This window comes from Crocodylus siamensis, chromosome 4 (assembly GCF_052110815.1).
Source record: "Crocodylus siamensis isolate JL-2025a chromosome 4, ASM5211081v1, whole genome shotgun sequence".
Classification (NCBI taxonomy): Eukaryota; Metazoa; Chordata; order Crocodylia; family Crocodylidae; genus Crocodylus; species Crocodylus siamensis.
Window position 1 is genome coordinate 56,217,485 of NC_143398.1, and position 18,830 is coordinate 56,236,314.

The 18,830-nt window shown below is 44.8% G+C and overlaps 1 protein-coding gene across 5 annotated transcripts in view; it reads right to left on the reverse strand.

The window, feature by feature from the left end:
- The window catches only part of YAF2 (YY1 associated factor 2), a 38,376-nt gene extending 35,350 nt beyond the window's left edge, over positions 1 to 3,026 (reverse strand). Inside the window, exons 1-2 of one of the 5 annotated variants that reach the window (XM_090042341.1) lie at positions 2,793 to 3,026; positions 2,556 to 2,684 (exon numbers count right to left, since the gene is read on the reverse strand). In XM_090042341.1, the coding sequence (XP_089898467.1) occupies positions 2,556 to 2,684; positions 2,793 to 2,818 (155 nt within the window). In that variant the 5' untranslated portion in view covers positions 2,819 to 3,026. Of the gene's footprint in view, positions 1 to 765; positions 804 to 2,555; positions 2,694 to 2,792 lie in introns of those variants that run through there. The other 4 variants (XM_090042340.1, XM_090042342.1, XM_090042343.1 and 1 more) reach the window with 4 other exon arrangements.
- Between the last annotated feature and the right edge of the window lie 15,804 nt (positions 3,027 to 18,830).

Sequence of the window (18,830 nt, forward strand, 5' to 3'; positions counted from 1 at the left end):
TTTGAGATGTGAACCAATCCCTGTTAAGAACTATGCTAAGGCCATAGTTTAATTTATGAAAACATGTCATCTGAAACAAAAGACTAGAGAATTCACAACTGCCTCATCTCAACCCAATGACAAAATTATTTTGAAAAGAACTAATCTTTCATCAAATACAAAACACGTAAGTTTGTTTTATGTACTACATCTGAACCTTTGGGCCGTATGACTTTGTTTTGGACTCTAAATAGATCTGTGCAAATGCATCTTCAGGCCTGCCTGGAGCCCCAGATTCAAAAACAGCTCTCTATGGGAACAAGGGTTTACCAACACAAAAAACAACTCCAGGATCAAAGCTTACAATCTGCATGAATGTGAATCATGTACCCAAATACCTGACAGGTATGAGTAATACCAAGACTTGGCATAATGACAATGTAGAAATGGGACACATTTCAGTCTTATGGGAAAAAAAGATTTCAAACAACCTTTGTTTTTTTTAAGTGGGGGAATGAATATCAATAAATCTACTGAACTCTGCCTAGCAAAACTTCACTAAACAATGAAAAACAAAATTAAATCTTCATTTTTTTACTGTATAATACCACTTGTCTGCCAGAGCTCTCTTTTACCCAATACCACCTTTAAACATTAATACTTTTGTTCAAGTGATTTTCCAGAACAATAAATCACTATTTTAACTGGCTTTGATTCCTTAATAAAGGCAATGAGAGGCTGTCATCTTCATTTGTACTAAACTTGTTTGGGGAATTTTGCACTCACTCTTTCAGCATTATAATTTTCTGCTGAATGTTACTGGTCTGTAAAAAAAAAAAAAAGGGTATAGCTGTGAAAACTGATATAAGCATAAAGCCAATCTTATTTTTGTCACTGAATAACACAGTATTCATGAAAGATGTATTTCTGCTTACCAACCATACCTGACTGATTTTCTCATAAAAATTCATTCTACAAACCATCTTTTTAAAACTAACCTTAAGTTATTAAAAATACTTTAGAAAGTGAATTATGTTTTTCATAGCTCTAATACATGCACATTGCGAACGCAGATGAGTCTTTCATATAAAGTTAATTTATTCACTTTTGCAATTCTGTAGTTCAAACTCTGTTTTATCATACATTTGTTGATGGAGTTGTATTCAGTATTTCCATGGCTGAGATCTGAAATAAAGTTTACTTCACTTGATAAGACTGTGGCTTCTATTATTTTCAGACTCATTTTTGTTAATAGGATGAAACAATAAGCATAGTCATACAAACTTTTGTACGCAAAAGACTGTACAATTGTATTCTTGTTGATTCTGCAGAATTCCCCATCCTCCTGTCCAGGTTCCACCCTACTAATATTAACCTATAGAGACACAGGTCAAAACCAATTAAATCACTGCACAATTTTGACAGAAAAAGGGTCTTCTAATAAGTCACTGATTAGTCCAGGTTGGGAGGTGGGGGGTTTCTGCATCCCATAATTCAGCCCATTTAGGCTCCTTTTCAGAAAGAATAAATTCCCCACCTCTTCAGAAACTAAGTCTGCAGAACAAGGTGGAACAAAATGGTCAAGAGAATGGACAGGCCTTTAAAAGCAGTGGTTCTCCAACTTATTAAGACTCAAGGTGCCCCTCAGGAGGCTCAGGGCGCCCCTCAGGAAATAGCTGCCTCTTATTTTTCATTCCTCTGTTGCCTACAGAAAGACAGGAGGGCAATTTTTCCGTGGGGCCCTTTGTATGCTCAGAAAGACCCCAACAGGCCAGACTGCCAGCCACACCGCCAACTCCTATTTGAACCCTCGTGGAAGACTTGGAAGAGTCTGATGCACCAAAATGTGTTTGTGGTGGGGGCAAGCACCCATAGGCACCCTCCGCAGTACCCTTGCAAGAATCTGACCCACTGGGGTGCATGTGTTGAGGGGGCACCCACATGCACCCTCTGCAGCACCAGGATGCATGTGTGGGGGGGAAGCACCCATGGACACCCTCTGGAGCACCCTCACAAGAATATGACACACTGAGGGTGAAGCACCCACAGGCACCCTCCAAGGTGGCCTTACAAGAATCTGACCCACTGGGGTGCATGTTGGGGGGGGGCAGAGCACCCAGAGGCACCGCCTGCAGCACCCTCGAAGAATCTGACACATAAGGGAAGGGCAATAGGGGGGAAAGCCCCCACGGGTACCTTCTGCAGTACCCTCGTAAGAATCTGACCCACTGGGGTGCATGTGTTGGGGGGGAGCACCCATGGAAGAATCCAACACGCTGGGGTGCGTCTGGGGGGAGGGAAGCATCTGATTGAGAATCACTGCTTTAAAGGGAGACACAGATAAGCACGAGAGGGTGGGGGGAGGGGGCTGGAGAGGGCAGGGGCGGCTGCACCCAAGGGCAAACTGGAGCAGCGGGAGCAGCCCCGGGGCCCGGATCCGCCTCGCCCTGAGCGCCAGGCCGCTGTGTGCCTCCCTCCCCAGCCCCCCCGCGGCCGCCGGCGGCTTTTGTTGTGCGCGGCGGCGGCGCCGCTCGGCGCTCCGGGGTCCCGCGGGCCGGGGCCGGGGCGGTACTCACCGGGTGGAGGTGCCCTTCCTCACATCGCACATCATGCACTTGAAGGCCTCGGCGCTGTTGCGGAAGGTGCAGACGCTGCAGTCCCAGTAGCCCTCGTCCGAGGAGGGTTTCGGCTGCCGCTTCGGCCTGCAACGCACACCACAGCGGGAGGGAGACAGGCGCGGCGCCCCGCCGCCCCGCTCCCGCCCCGGCCTGGGCCCGGCCCCGGCCCCCCGCCCGCGCGGCCCCCGCCCCTACCTGGTCGGGCTCTTCTTGTCTCCCATGCCGGCTCCAGACGCGTCCGCAGCCCGGCCCGGCCCCGCGCCGCGCGGCCCTTTGTGTATGTGTCACTGAGGAGGAGCGAGCGCGGGCGGGCGGACGGGGGAGGGAGGGGGCTCTGCCTGCACCGGGCCCCGGGGAGGAGGAGCCGCCGCCACCTCCAGCTGTCGGGGAACTCCTGCCGCCGCCGCTACCCCCTCCCGCCTCACGTGGCACCCGCCGCCAACCAGCGCCGCCCGCAGCCCAGCGGCGCCGGAGGAGGCGGGGCGGCCGCGCACGCAGGGGCAGTCAGCGCCGCCGGCCCGCCCAGGGGGAGGCCTGTGCGGCCGGCTTGTGCCCGGGCGCGGGACCCCGGAGCGGTCGCCCCTCTGCTCAGACCTGGGGTGGGCAGGGAGGATTCCCCCCTGCTCAGGCTATGGGAGTGGGGCCTCTTCCTGGGGTTTCTGGAGGGCACGTTAGTCCTCCCCTGCGTCGTGGCCCTGCTTTCCCGGCCCACGCTGGGGGTCCTGGCTTGTGGCAGGGCTTGTTCTGCTAAATTCTTCTGGGATTAGGGTTGCCAACCCTCCAGGATTGCCCTGGAGTCTCCCGGATTAGATACAGGTCTCCTGGAGAGCCACCTGAGAGATAAATGATAGGGCATTCCTTAAACTAAATATTACATGTTGAATCTGACTTGCACAATAGGTCCGGTGGGTATTTAAAATGTAATAGTAATGTGCGTTTGCTTCCCTGAGGTCAACTCTATACACAGCAGGGGCCACTGGTGCCTCCCCCTACACATCACCTATGTTGCACCGTAATCTGTAACTGATACACACAAATTCACATTGTCTGTCATGGGCATGTGGGCATTCCACACACCTGGAATAGTAGCAAACAGAGTTGGTAACCCTAGTTAGGGTGGGGTGGTTTGAGTAGGGGTGGGCCTGCCTCAGGCAGGGGGGCAGGACCAGTGGTTTTCAACATCTAAGGGGCCCATAAACATGGCTACCAGCAATCAGAAGGGCTCCACTCAATGCTTTTTAGGGATCTGCAAATGGAAAAAGGTTGAAAACCACTGGACGAGGTGACCTCTGGGGTGCCAGTAGGTGAGAGAACAGATCCGCTCTGCAGTGACAGCACGTGCTTTTCACGCAGGCTGTACGCGCATTGCTGTACTGTCCACCTTGCATACCTGTGACAGCCATTTGTGTTTACTATTTAAGACAGTCTGTGCTGTCATGTTGTGTCCTGTATAAAGGCTGATGGCAGGCCAAGCCTCAAAAACCCAGTATTCAGTCCAAAAGATCCAATCCTTCTACCTCTTCACACTTTCCTTCTCCCTCTCACACAAAGACCAGGCCTCAGAAATCCAGCTGAGTTGGTCAGCTGGGTTGGTCAGCTGGATAAGGGTATTTCCCTGAATATAAATATGAAAGTAATGTGGAGGTTTCATAACTAGTGCAGAATGAGGCTTCCCACCTTCTCCATGGGGTGGGCAAAGGGTGAGTTCAGTATGCTACTACTGCTACTTCAAGGCCTTAGTGGGCACGTCTACACAAGATGCTTAATAGGTTTCAAACTAATTCTAGTGCGCATTAGCATGGCTGGCAAAACTGTGCTAATGTGCTAATGCACAATAGACTTAGTGTAATGCACATTAACATCACAAAAAAGCATTTGTGGTAATGCGCAGTAGTATAGATTACGGCACATTTAATACCTATTATTACAGGTACTAAACTTAATGTACTGTAATTATCGTGCATTAATGAACATATAGACATGCTCAGTTACGTTCTTCTGAGGAATTAATTGATCTGGCCCTGAGTAAATTCAGGACTATATTACCAACTAGGGCTAGGAACTTCCACAATAGCCGCATTCCTCTGGGACAATGTTGGTCAAAGCTCAGGACAAAGAACACAAAGCCACAGAGAATGAAGCATTCTCTGTTGAGGACAAATGGAATAACAATCCAGATGACATTTAAAGTAATTCAGAATCTGATCATTTCAAATCCTTCCTTCTTTAATCAAGTTTTCACATTATTCTAGAATATTTGTAACAGCTAGCCCATTCCATGATAAAAATGGCACCAAACTCCCATGAAGGTCCATTAGGAAGTTGGCCATGGAACTGCCTTAGGGTGAAAAGCATGCATTTTTCAGGGCTGTCCCTAAGGGGCACAAATTGGGGCAACCACCTTGGGCCCTGTGCTTTGGGGGGCCCCGCAGAGCCAGGCGGAGCAGCCATGATGACTCCACACTGCCACCAGCTTCATGTCCGGCTGTTTGGCAGCCCACCCCCCACCAAATCTGCTGCTGGCTTCCTTGCGTCCAGGGGCAGGGCCCTGAACAGGCTGATTTGCCTTGGGCCCTGTACCCCGCTCAGATCATCTCTGCATACATTAACATCAGCAGTAAGCTGACAGCAGGCCAGAATGCCTCAGCTCAGGTGTGGCAGGGCACTGTTGGTGCCTGCCACTTTAAGGGCTGAGACAAGGAGCCAGCAGGTGCTTGATTGTGGTGGCCATTTTAGATCTCTGGCTGCCGGTATAAACAGAGCAGTTCAGTGCTGGTGGGCTAGGCAGAACCACTGCTTGGCTACATAGCTGTAGGTAACATCCTGGCAGTAAGTGCAGGAGCTGTAAGGGATGGTTAGGAGGCTCCTGGTCCTGGGCATGACCTAAAACTGCACCCTGCCAGGAGTGGGTGGCCGGGTGAGGCTCCCAGTAGTGCAGGAGCCACCAGGAAATATCAGGCTAGTTACCACACTGGTGAAAGGTGGGTTGGGGTGCCTTAACCCCTAGCCCCCATAATATTATGGGTACAAGGGGGCCAGGCATGGCTATGGCCACCTGAGCCCAAGGAGGGTGTAAGTTCCAGACAGGGCTAGGCATGGCTACAGCCACCTTGAGTCCCCACTGGGGAGGGGAGCCCTGTGGCCCCAGTGAGGGGGTGGAGATGAGGGGCCCCAGTGAGGGGAAAACCAGAGGGCTGGGAGCCCAGTATATGCGTGTGTGTGTAGAGTTGCCTGGCATGGAGTGGAATTGGCCCAGGCCGGACCATGCAAAGTAGGGGAACTTGTGGGACCCGAAGGGGCTGCATGGTGAGGATAGTGTGTGAGTAGCAAAGCCTGATGGCCCAGAGGGGTTGCTCAAGGAGAAGCAGGATGGTGGAGTGTGGCCCGGTAATGGGCAGTATGCCAGAGGCCCCGGTGAGAGAGGGGCGGAGTGGAAGAGGCCCCCTGTGAGAGGGGAGGTGGCATTAATGAGCATGTGTGTGGAGCCCAACTTTGGACTTGGTTTGTTCTGGTCTGAGGCTGAGAGTAATATTAACCTGGATGCCATCTGCGAGGCTTGGGCTATGGCGTAGGGGAGGAACGGAGCCACAGATAGCACCCCCTGGCAGCCTTCCACTTAATTAACACCATAATTATGTATCATCAAGGTGTGGCAGATGAGGAGGTGGGCAGTTGGCCCAGAAACAGGTGGGTGGGCCAATGACAGACCGGCCAATGACAGAGACAGCTCCCTGTTACATCAGGTCCAAGGTAGGCCAGCGCTAGGACCTGCCCATGACTGGTTCTCCCTGCCATAGCTGCCTGGCTGTGTCTTGGTGCAGGTGTACCTTCTCCCTTCCCTCCCTGCACCTTAGCTTCTCAGGCTAGATCTGAAATTGTGGGCTATAGGTGAGAGAGGCATATCTGAAAGAGCAAGAGGCAGATCTGAAATTGTAAGCTAGCTCACCCTCAGGTCCCCAATCCCTGCAGCAAAGGCAGAGGAAGGATGTGGGAGCCTGGAGACTTGCAGTCAGAGTGATGAGGGAAGCAGCAGCTAGGTGAGATCCAGGGCTGGGAGGATCACACACACAGATATATTTTTGTTCTTATGGATTCTTAAGTACAAATAAAAAAAATATTGCCATGGGATCCTCATCCCTGAATGGGACTCTTAAAAATTATGGAAACAGAAGTTATTGTCTTCACTCAGTTAATTCAAATTAACTTTAAACTTTCAAAACTATCTAGAGTCTCTTGCCCTGGCTTCCTTCCCACCCCCATTCACAGTTCTGTACAGCAGTGATAATAGTTCATGCCTCTTTAAAATTTTTAAGTCTGAATATTCTGTTCTACCTGGTGTGTGTGTGTGGGGGGGGGGTTGGTTTTTCTGTTCTTTTTTTTGGGGGGGGGGGGGGTGTCCTGACTTCTTCCAGCCCTCCTCCATTACAGTCCACCAACACCATCTCTCTTCCTGCCCTCCATACCCTTCACCATATTACCCTCTTTCCCCTCCCAGTTCTTTTGCTTTTGTTCTTTCCCGTTATACTATCACACAGAGCATGGTCTGCATGAGGGATACAGCTTAGGAGCTGCACTGCTGAGTTGGATATGTAGTGGAGGGTCCAGTGCTCAGCTGGATACCTGGAGGCTGTGAAGAAATCGTAAGATTGGAAGCAATGGGAAAACCTGACTCCTTGTGCCCTTTTCCCTCTTGCCCTTGCTCCACTATATATAGGAACATATTCTTTCTTCCAACTGAGAGAGCAATGATTTTGAAATAACCTCTTTTTTCTTGACCTTTTCTCTATCGCTACAAATTTTACCATAGAAATTAAAAGCAGCAAAAAAAAGTTTCACCACCAATTACAAAACCCTGGGATATGTTGTAATCTAGCAGTGGCAATGTTTCTGTTTCCTCTGAGGAACTATTTCCTGGAAAGAACTCCTCTGATGATCAGCCACAGTTGCCAACCCCCCAACTATCATTCCTAACCAAATTTGGCCTTAGGGAAAATGGCACCCTGGGCAAACTTGTATTTTGGTGCCTCCCACGCTTCCCTTACCCCCCCCCCCCCCCCCGGGCAACTGAAATATTTACTACCATGTATCAAGAGACCATATTGTATCACCCAGAAGCCCAAACCAAATTGTAAAACAGTTGGATCTTGCATGAACAGGCCTGAAGAATGTTACATTGTTTTATGGAATTAAGATACAGTTCTGGGGCCTGATTATACCACATTATACTGGTATAAAACCAGTATAACTTTATTGAATAGTGGTGAACAAGTCTCTATACAGCTGAAACCTGGCTCTATAATGGGATTATAACTGTTTGGTTTGAGGCACACAAGTGAGACACAAGTACATAAATTAGAGGACTCCTAAGTTATAACATTATTCCGTGGCATCTTTGCTATACAAATAAATCTTTAAAAGATGAGAGCTTTTTGTCTAGTGTTGATTTCTATGACTTAGTCATCTGTCGCCTATAACACTGAATGGTTGTCAAATAAGAACAAATTCAGTCACTTCTTGTTTCTAATGTATTGGGTTTGGTTAAACTTTATTTTTTTCATTCTTTAGTGAATTTAAAAGATGTTGGGTTAACAGCTCTGGACTCTAAAATCCTCCATATATTTCCAGTAAGCAGTTAGAGAACACCCTCGCTCTACGCAGTTAGTAGGCCTCAGAGACAGTCCTGGATAGAAAGGACAATCTAGAAATAAGAAGACAGCCTGTATACATATTCTATTCATAGCCTCCTTCCTGAGACTCCTAACAAAGGTGGCAATTGTAACAGTGGGTTTTGTGATGTGGATATCTATTCATTAAAAACTCCCAGTTCCTTTCATATAGGTCATTGAAGACTCATTCATAAATAATGATAATACCACTTCACACTTGTATATCACCTTTCCTAAGAGGATATAAAGTGCATTAAAAACTGGGAAAGTGATAACTCTAGGCTGGATTTGAACCAGCAACATCAGAAGTAGGCTCTCTCCTCCATTATCCATACACTGAACTATTCAAATTTAGGACCACATCCTTCCATGACTTCTACATCAATGACAAACACGGATGCTGTTTAATGTATTCTCTGCTTGGAGGATCCTGTCAGGCCAGAGGCAGATTCCACCAGGAAGCCAAGGCTCCTTTATCCAACAGCAATATGTATGTCTGACTAACTGGTTACAGGGATGAACATACTCTGGTGGGAATATGGGATTGAAAACAGCCCACTCCCTAACTCTGCCTGCTCATTTGTACTTCTCAGTTTCATTTGTGCCAGTCTCTCCTACTTTGTTTCATTTCCCTTCCTATTCAGTATTTTTTTCCATTCTTTTCCCTTTTCTGCCTCTGTCTGTTTCTTCATCCTATTTCTTGTCTTTATTCCTTTATTTTCTGACACTGTATTTTCCTGTCTGTTCCCTCTTTGTTCCTCTGATTCTCCTTCCTTGATCTTCTTTTTTCTCTGCTCCCTCTCATCTGTTTCATTTCTATCCCTCTTCTTTCTCATCTCTACTGATACTCTCTCTTTTAGGCATTGTTTCAAAGTGTTAAAATTTGCCCAGAGGTTGAGTTTCCTATTGTTGTGCTGTGGAAGTGGCAGGCTTCCAACAGAGGCTCTGCCAAAGAAAGAACAGCAGTCCAGCACAGATTCTACATTGTACAACAATATTTAAAGGTTACTGAACCCAGTAGAGGGTACAACATGGCTAAAAGTCAAATAGGGACAGAAGCTCTATCCCTGCCCCTATGATTTTAAAAGTTACCAGGATAAAAAAGGAAATGTGGGAATGAAGATCTATAGGTAGGTTCCCACTTAATTCCAGCCCTCTGAAGCATGTTAGGCATTGGCACCTGCTGCAGCTGCTAGGTTCAGAGGTGCCTAAACCCACCTATGAATCAAACATATCCTCAAGGTTTTTAGTACTGAAACCAAATTCTGCTCTCAGTGTAAATGGATTTCTGTTGGGTGATTTCAAATTTACATTACTGTAAATAAGATCAGAATTTGGATCATGTGAATTGTTTTGGAAAAGTAATGAAAAAATAGGGGAACATGTGATGTAGGGCTTCCTCCAGGTGGGGGGAGTAAAATGTTCCAGTCAGGTTGCTCTTTTTCATTAACACAACGTATAATGCAGAAAGTCATTAATCAACTTTTTACAGATGATAATTTCTTTCTTATACCCATGATGGTACTAAAATATGTATTACTATACACATATGCACATACAGAGCAACACAAGTTATAGCTGTTTAAAAATATACATAGGACCAGATCATTCCCTACTCTGAGGTAGGGAATTTCCTTGAGAATCTCTTTAGAAAGATCCACCCTTATACCATCTCAGAAAGGAATGGATTTAACCAAGGTATGCCACACAAAAGTGCTGATAAGAGTCCTCTCTTTTATTTGTTGATCTTGGGCATGTGACTGTGTCAGGACTCCAATAGGCCATTCTCTCCCCAAAATAGCTAGTATAAGAATCCTTTGACCCCAGCAGCAGCTGTTAGACTTTACCCTTTTCCTTTCTTTTAATTAAATGAACATAAAATATAAAGGAAAGAAAATACAATAAACACATGCACAGTCTAATACTGCCAATTAATAAAACATACCCAGCAAAAGCTGCAAGATGGATGTCATGATAGACCATTGGAACCCCCATAATTAATGGGAGGATTCTGTGTCACTGGAGTCCAAGTGTTTATTTTAGTGCTATCATCTGCTAAGAAATTCAGCTTTTCTCTTATACCGCTGCATTTTAGTTCTACTTTTATTGCTTTTAAATATAGTATATTTACCGAATATTTGATAGAATCTGTGTATCATGTTTTTTTCTCCAAAATAAATATATTAAAAAGACAGAGCAAGAGTAAAGAGGTTCTTAATTAATATGGAGTGTACCCTCAGGCTCTGCCTGTAGGTACAATACACTGTATATAGCAAGCCTATGTCGTTGACAGGTGGTCTGGAGCTGTGAGAAGGAGAAATGTCCCAGTGGGACCTGTCAGTCAGAATGGATCAGAGTTGATTTAGTCTGTTAGATGATTGTTCAAATAAAAGCAGGTTAATAAAGTCTACATGACCCAGCAGCACTGCCTTTTTAAAGCATTTTCTCTTTACAAGAACCATTCAGAAAAAAAAGAAGCCATATTGACTACCATGTTGACCTTGACAGATTACCATTCTTACACTCCCAGATTGAACACTCAGTACTCTGCAGCTACTTTGTGCTGTCCTGCTGACTGTATTTGGCTGGAAAACCTGTACAAATTGACCCACGGAGGATGTAAGGCTAACTGTAGTATCATAAAGCCAACCCAAGGACTCATATGCTACATCTCTTTCTTTTTGTTGGAGAGCAAGGAAAGGGAGGCTATGTCTATGGAACAGAGAGTGTGATACATATACCACATCAGTTTTGAAACAGAGTTTTAGTTTTTTGTGGCTACAACAGATTAGTGTAGTTAGAGCTACCTCAGTGAAGAAGTGTACAATGCAACAGCATGACAGAGCACTTGTAAGTGTAAGTATTGAGCTAGCTTTGCATACCAGCTCCTGACTTACATTCTACATATCTTAAAAATACTCATCATGGACTGAGTTTCTTAGTGGCAACTTGCAAAATGTACAGAGTCTTATAGCTACATACTAACCCATCTGTAGAAGAATAAAAACAAACACTGTTCCTACTAAACTATTACTACTGAAGTTCAGGAGGAGCTGTAATACTCTGGGAGAAAAAGGAAGCCATATACTCGTGGTGAAGAGTGGCTGTTTGGACTATACCTAGAAATTCATTTTTTTAATGAGATGCAGATTATGTAGCTTGATGGGCATCTTTTATGTTCAAGTTTGTTCTCAGTCCATTTTCTTTTGTTAGCCTCTGGTAACTGCTAACATTTTTATATCAGTAGTAACGACTAGATCCAAAGATTAAAGGGGTGAAATGTATTTTATATGATTAATTCATTTGAGGTATCCTTGCCTTTCTCCATAGCCCAAGGAAGCTCTTAAACACATAAATGTATTAATGACGCAAGCTCCTGGTTTTTATAATAGACTATTGGTTACTTTCTAATATAAGAAGGTTTCACATATGCAGCAGTTACCTCTTTAATGCAATGCATATAAAGCATATATTTGGATTTATTTGTTGAAAAAGCTATCCCATAGCTCAGAAGGTAGAAATGAAACAGGGACCTTTAGTCAAGTTTGTGGCATTCATATACAATAAATGGGCTAAGTTCTTGACTCACGTGACACATAATAGCTAATCTGGGTCTACTGATCTACGCAGATTAATTCCATCTGAGAATCTGGCTTAATATAACTGATAGTAAAAGATATCAAATTGTACAGCAGATGAAAATACGTCTTAAAGAGACAAAGATAGAAAATGATTGACTGACTTTGTATTCATTTGGTAACCTCAGGAAGTCAAATGCAATAGAGGATGTAGGTTTTAGAAGTTTAAAATGGGTACATATTCTAACAGCTATGTTCTTTCTAGATTTAAGTCTTCTTAAGAATTTTCCTGGGATGCTAGCCAGAACAGCTTTGCAATAGCACCTGACAGATAAAATTAAAGCATGAATCATAATCTCTCTGCTCTGCCAAGCTGAGGTTTATTCAAGTGGTATTTTAAAGATAAAGCAGAGTTTATAATTTGATGGTATGCTTGTGTCTAAAAGCTAACAATTCCTTAATTTCAAATGGTGTTATGAGAAGGTCATGAATGTATAGTTGAGTAGATAATTGGGTTTCTATGATGAGAACTGAATGAGAGGATTCAAAATCATAATAGTTTCTGTTGTTCAAAAGTAAGTTGAGGTTCTAGCTGGACATTCGCCAGGGCAAGATATCATTCTGACAGACCAGACACAAAAGTACAGAGCTCTTTGGATTAGTTTAAAAGGAAAAAGGATATCATATCATTTTCTCATAGAGTAAAGTATATATGGAATGCCAAAAGAACAAGCACTGAAGACATCTAAAATTGCAGCAATAACAAATTATTAAACAGCACTTGGAATTCTTGCTGCTTGAAACCTTGTTTTCAGATATGAGGAAAATGACTAAAAGACTAGCTCTGAAAATTCATTAGAGGGTGTAGGATATTATTTCCATTAATGCTGGGATTATTGATAGACTAATCTTCCATAGCAAATCTACTTAATCTATAATCTTTGAAGTTGGGTACCACAGTAAGTATCGTTCTTCCAATTTTCAGTGTAGACTCTGTAGCAATCAAAGAATGATACAGCTTCAAAGACTAACAAGACATAGTTAGAAATACAGTCTATAATGCTGATGATTCCCAACCACTGAGAATTTTTAGCTGGCAGAACTGGGACAAAACATGGAGAGACAGAAGTCTTCAGTCATCAGGTTCAACAACGTCATCAGCAAACACTTACAGTCGAGGATGACTGTCTCCCATGGTTATCTCATCTGTGGGTCCAAAGATGGCTGATGAGACTTGTCCAGGATTGAAAGATTCTGTTGAAGCTCGGGCACATGTTTCTGTTCAGGGTGGGTGGTTCTGAGTTCTTGATTCAGTCTGCAACACACTCTTTCTGCTGCTCCTGCTTTTCTGTCTCCTGTTGCTGTCATAAGGCAGTGGTTCCCAACCTTGTGTTACTAGTCTGTAATGATAAAAAATGGGATTGTGGAGCCCATGTGGGGGGCAGATGCAGGCTGGTCACTGCAGGCTCAGAGCTCCTCATCCTACTGCCCTCTCCCACCAGCTTCTGTGGCAGGCTGGGGAGGGGAGGTGCTGTACTTCAGAAGGATCCTCCACAGTGCTTCTTAGGTGACAGAGTTGAAGGCTTTCTTGAGGTCAAAGAAGGCCATACAGAGAGTTTATGTTGACCTTTTTCCTGTAGCTGGTGAGCAGTGAAGATCATGTCAGTTGTGTATATGATACCCTAAACCCACAATGAAATTCCAGGAGCAGCTCTTCAGTCCTTCATTGAAGGACTCAAGGACCCAATCAAGCAAAAATTCTTCCACCAGAACCTCAACAGAAAACTGGTAAATTCCAGTCAACAACAATGGGAGAATGTTGGCACAGCTCGGGGTGCCTTTCAGTCCACCATCATCAGCACGTGCAAAGAGACACATGGATTTTCTACCAGGAAACATCAAGGCTGGGAGAATGACTGGGAGATCCAAAAGTTGATCAAGTGCAAGTGTAAGCCCTTTTGTGCTTAACAGAATGACAGCAACTCCAAGTAAAAGAAACTGAGTCACCAATAAGCCAAGGCAGAGGTCCAAAGGAGGATATCTGATATGAAGAACAGATGGTAGGAAGACAAGGCAAAGGAGATTCAACATCTCATTGACATGCACAATATGCATGTTTTTTTCAGTGCTACCAAAGCCATCTATAATCTGAACACTCAGGAACTAACACCTTAATACCTAAGGTTAGAAGACACCTGATTAAGGGGATCCATCAACGCTTGTTGGAAGGAGCATTTTGAAGATGTTTTCAATCAAAATTGTTGTTGACCAGAGTGTTCTCAACTTCATCCCACAACACTCAGTCAGAGATGATCTCAGAATCCCTCCAACCCTTCATGAGGTGAGAAAAGCCATCAAGCAGGTGAAGAATGACAAGGCAGCTGGAGCTGATGGAATTCCTGCCAAAATCTTCAAGCAGAGGGGAGAGGAGCTCACATCATAGTGCCATGCCCTCATCCTAAGGATCTGGAATGATGAGGAAATCCCAGACAACCTCAGGGATGCCATGAATGTGATAATATTCAAGAAAGGGGACAAGTCCAACTGTAGAAATTATAGAGGGATCACCCTGCTGTCCACCACAGGAAATAATGCAAACATTCTTCTGAATCATCTCCTTCCACTTGCTGAAGACATCAGATTATCTTTAGATGTATGGCTAATTTACTTTAATTGACAGTAACTGCTGCCATTTTCATCAATGCTTCCCTTTTTTTTCTATGCCTTGATCTGCAACAGATTTATTTCTCTTTAGGAGAGGTGAAGATGTTTTGTGATCAGTTGATAAAAGCACCATAAACTCTGGAAACACACTAAACTATACCATTTATAATTCAAAAGATTTACAATATTGGAGCTTCCATTACTCATAAAACTATAAAGCAGTCTTTAATATTTTAATAATTATTTTCTTTTTGAATTCTTAAATATTATATATCCAGCTAACACTGGACATCCAGTTAATCAGTGGTTGATTTCCTACACTATGAAAAGATTTATATAATTACTGAGACAACTAACAATGTTTATCAAGATCGGAAAACTTTTGTGCCTTTTCACAAGATTTTGGGACTTGATATTTGGAAAACATGCTTATAGGCCAAATGGTCACACCTGAGGACCTCAAATCAGGTCTCTAAATCTAAAGCTAAATAAGTATCTCAATTACAGATAACTTTGCACCTTTATAACAGCTTAACTATTGCTTAGAACAGCTTAACCATGTATTTTCACACCTTAGCATTTTTAGATTTCTTTCAGTTTTAACTTTAGCTCTGAATTTTCTGTTTGCTATGCTTTTTTTGAGGAGAATTATATCACTCAATTAAATTACTGATATATGTTCTCAATCCTGACTAGTTTTGCACAGATTTTTTTTGTGTGAGAATTCCCTTTATTTAAAATATTACTAAAAAAGAATACTTGAACTTTTGACAGGGAAACTAAAGAAAGTGACCCTGTTATAGTTCTCGTAAACTGAAGGTCTTAGATTTTTATGCTTATTGTAATTTTTAAGACTAAAAGCAATCTTTAAAACTAGACTACAGAACAATGCAAAGCAAATAACACACTCATCAGTTAGATCAGGTTACCTATTGCTGCACATCAATGGAGCAGCTATAGAGAATTTATGAATCTGAATTTTTTAGGCATGTGACATATGTGAGCCAATAATCTAACAGAAATCTTAACACACATGTGCATTCCCTTCATGCCAGTGAACCAGTTTCTCCTGATAAACTGAATAATGGAAATTAACTAAAAAGGAAAGGTGATGGTCATTGGTCTAATAATGGTCCTATTTAATTGAACTGTTAACCTGGATTTGTTTATGGTCTGTAAGTTAGATATGCTTGTACTTTTTTACATACCATACACTTCCAAATAAGATATTCACCTTGTTTCTGGGAGGCAGAATATTGAAAAAATATTTCAAATATCACAGCCTAGAGCTTGCTTTTTTATGGAGAGTCTCTGTGCCTGCCCTTTTCTCTGGGACACCAAGCAAGCAGGGATAGAGTCCACATACCCACTAATTAACTGGCAGCAATTTCTAGATGCTCAGATGAAAGCTACCGCCAATTAATTGAAAAAATGTTGTTCTAACTCTTTAAGCTGGTCTAATAAAAGATACCAGATTCACCCAAAGAACCTTGTCTGCCTATGTCCTTAGACCAACAAGGCTACAACCTAGACCTCTGCCAATTTGTTAGCATCTGTGAAAGGTAGAGGTGCACCGATACATTGGTCCCAAGTCTGTTGTGAGGGAAGGGGCATGGGCGGGGGGTGCAGAATGAGGTCCCTATGGTGAGGGAGGGAGTGGGGCTGGGGCACAGCCAGGGCAGGGTGTGGGATGGAGCTGCGAGCAGCTTGTTTGGGGGGGCACAGGAAGGGGGTGGCAGCTCTTGTTCCTGCACATACCCTGGGAGGGCATGGGGACTGTGTGCCTCCAGATCTGCATGTGGGGTGAGGGGCTGCTGCTGCGGGCTGGGGTGGCACTAGGATTTTCCTGGCAGGGGCTGAACTGGGCTGTGCAGCCCCCGCCATAGTCATCCCCCAGCACCACTGCCCACCCTGAGCGCATCCCTGGCCCAGCCCCCAACCAGGAAGAGTTCAGCACTGCCCCAGCCCCAGCCCACAGTAGCAGCCCACCCTCACCCCATGTGCAGATCAAGGGGCTCCATCCCCCATGCCCTCCTGGGGTGTGCAGTGGCGGGATCTGCCTCCTCCTCCCCATGCCTCCTGGATGAACCACTCCTGGCTCGGCTCTGGCTGTGCAGTGCCTGCCTCTGCCACTGCCCCAGCCCCTCACCATCCCTCACCACTGGGGCCTCGATCTATACCCTCATGCCTCTTCCGTCCCCCACCAACCCTTCCACCACAACAGACTTACCAGCTGGACACTGCTCTTCACTCTGTTGGGCTACATATCAGCACTCGGATCAGTATCAGCTGATATGGCTTGTTAAAAATTGGCCATCGGTATCAGCTCAAAAAATCTCTATCAGTGTACCCCTAGTGAAAGGGTTAATGTTGAACTCTGCTCTTGCTTGCTTACTGTCTATAACAGAGCACAAGGTGCTCTGTTACTCCCAGAGGCATGGGTAGCAAGCAGGCAGCCCGCAGCTGGCTGTTATCTCAATCAGGCAATGTCGCCTGATTGGGAAACAGGGCCCAGCTGCTATATAAGGGCTGGGCCCTGAACAACAGAGTAGTAGTTTGCTGCCAGCAGCTGGAGAGGCACTACCAGATGGGCTGCTGCTAAGTATAACTTGGAGGTAAGGGAGGAGCTATGGGGGTGGCTGGAGGCTCCTGGTTCTGCTCATGACCAGAAACTGTACCCTGCCAGGGAAGGGCAGCCAGATGGGGCTGTTCATGGTGGGACAGCCCCCAAGAAATGCCAGGCCAGTTTCTTTCCCAGTCAAAGGCAGGTAGGGGCACCTGATAACCCCAGCCCCTACTTCCCTGGTGGGTAGTGAGATCTGGACAGGGGGAGCCCAGGCTCATGGCAAGCACTGAGACAGGGCCCAGGCCAGGTGGAGGGACCTGTAGCAGCACCCAGGCTCACAGTGCAGCCTGAGGTCACATTAAGGAGCTGGGAATCAGGCTCCAGGGGGCTGGGGTCCTGAGCCTTGGGGAGCTAACAGGGGAGCTCCCGGGTGAAAGGATTAAGCTAATGAATTAGTGTGTGCAGTGGGATGGGGCTTGGAGCCCAGGGACAGGGCCTGGAACCTGAGGACAGGGCTCAGAGTCCAAAGATTGGTTCAAACCCGGAGACGGGGCTTGGAGCCTTAGGGAGGAGCTTGGAGCCAAGTGTGTATATTGAATTGTGATAAGGCCAGGTGTTAAGCCATGGAACATCTGCGAGGCACGGGACATGATAAGGGAAGGTTGGAGTCATGCACACATGCCCTTCTCATCAGGACAGGTAAAGGGCAGCCTCCTGCCTTATGAACATCCTTCAGTCAGAAATATCAAGGCATGGCAAATGAGATGGGCAGGTGGTTTGCCCGGAAGTAGGTGGGCGGGCTTACATGAGACCAGCCCCAGGATGCCCACTTGCTACACTGTGCCCAAGAGAAGGGGCAGCAATTTTGTAGCCCAGCCTCTTCATGTTTGTTCCCCTCCATGCTTCTATTTCATTGAGGAATATTAACTCCCCTGCTTAAAGGAGACACTCCAATTTTGAGGGCAATTTTTGGGAAAGGGGTGCATGTGGTATGTAAGTAAATATGGTAATTGATAACAATTTGATACAATTCTTAATAATTACATTACAATCTAAGTCCTTCCTTTTTAACCTCAAGATAGGCTATTAAGACCTCTTACCAGATGGGAAGTCTGAGGGCTCTGTGCTTTAACATTCTTGAGATTGTTGAAGGGAAAAAAGCACTGTCACATTCTGAAAGACCCTGTTTTAAGTTGTAACTTAATAAAATAATTTAAAGCTGTCAGTTGTCAGAAAATTAATTCTGTACTCAAAGAATAAATGCTATAGTCTTCATTTATATAAAAATGTTGGAATCCTTTCTTCATATAAAACTGTAAGTCTTAACTATTGAGCTTTGACTGACACTTTTGTAATAATGCATTTACCACAAACTCCTGAGTATTCTGTGCATTTATTTCTTACAGTATGCTGAAGATCAGTAAATATGACAAAATAACCATGAAAGAAGACAGTATCACAGATTACATAAGCTTTATCTGTTGTTCAGAAGTTTAGAAAAGATTGGTGTACTAAGTATAGTCAAGACTATCTCTCACAGCAAGTAGCCACTCCAACCCTAATTCCTCAGTGAGGACCTTGGAAGAAGTATTTCTACTCAGTTAATTCAAAGTGTCTTACATATACTGATGAATATATAAGAATCCCAAGTTTAGAAGCAACCTTGAAATATCTGTTTCCAAGATTATCAAAGACTGAAGGTATTGTAGAGCTAGCGTTCTTTGTATAAAAAGCAGTGGAACAGTGGGAACTTCTTGTG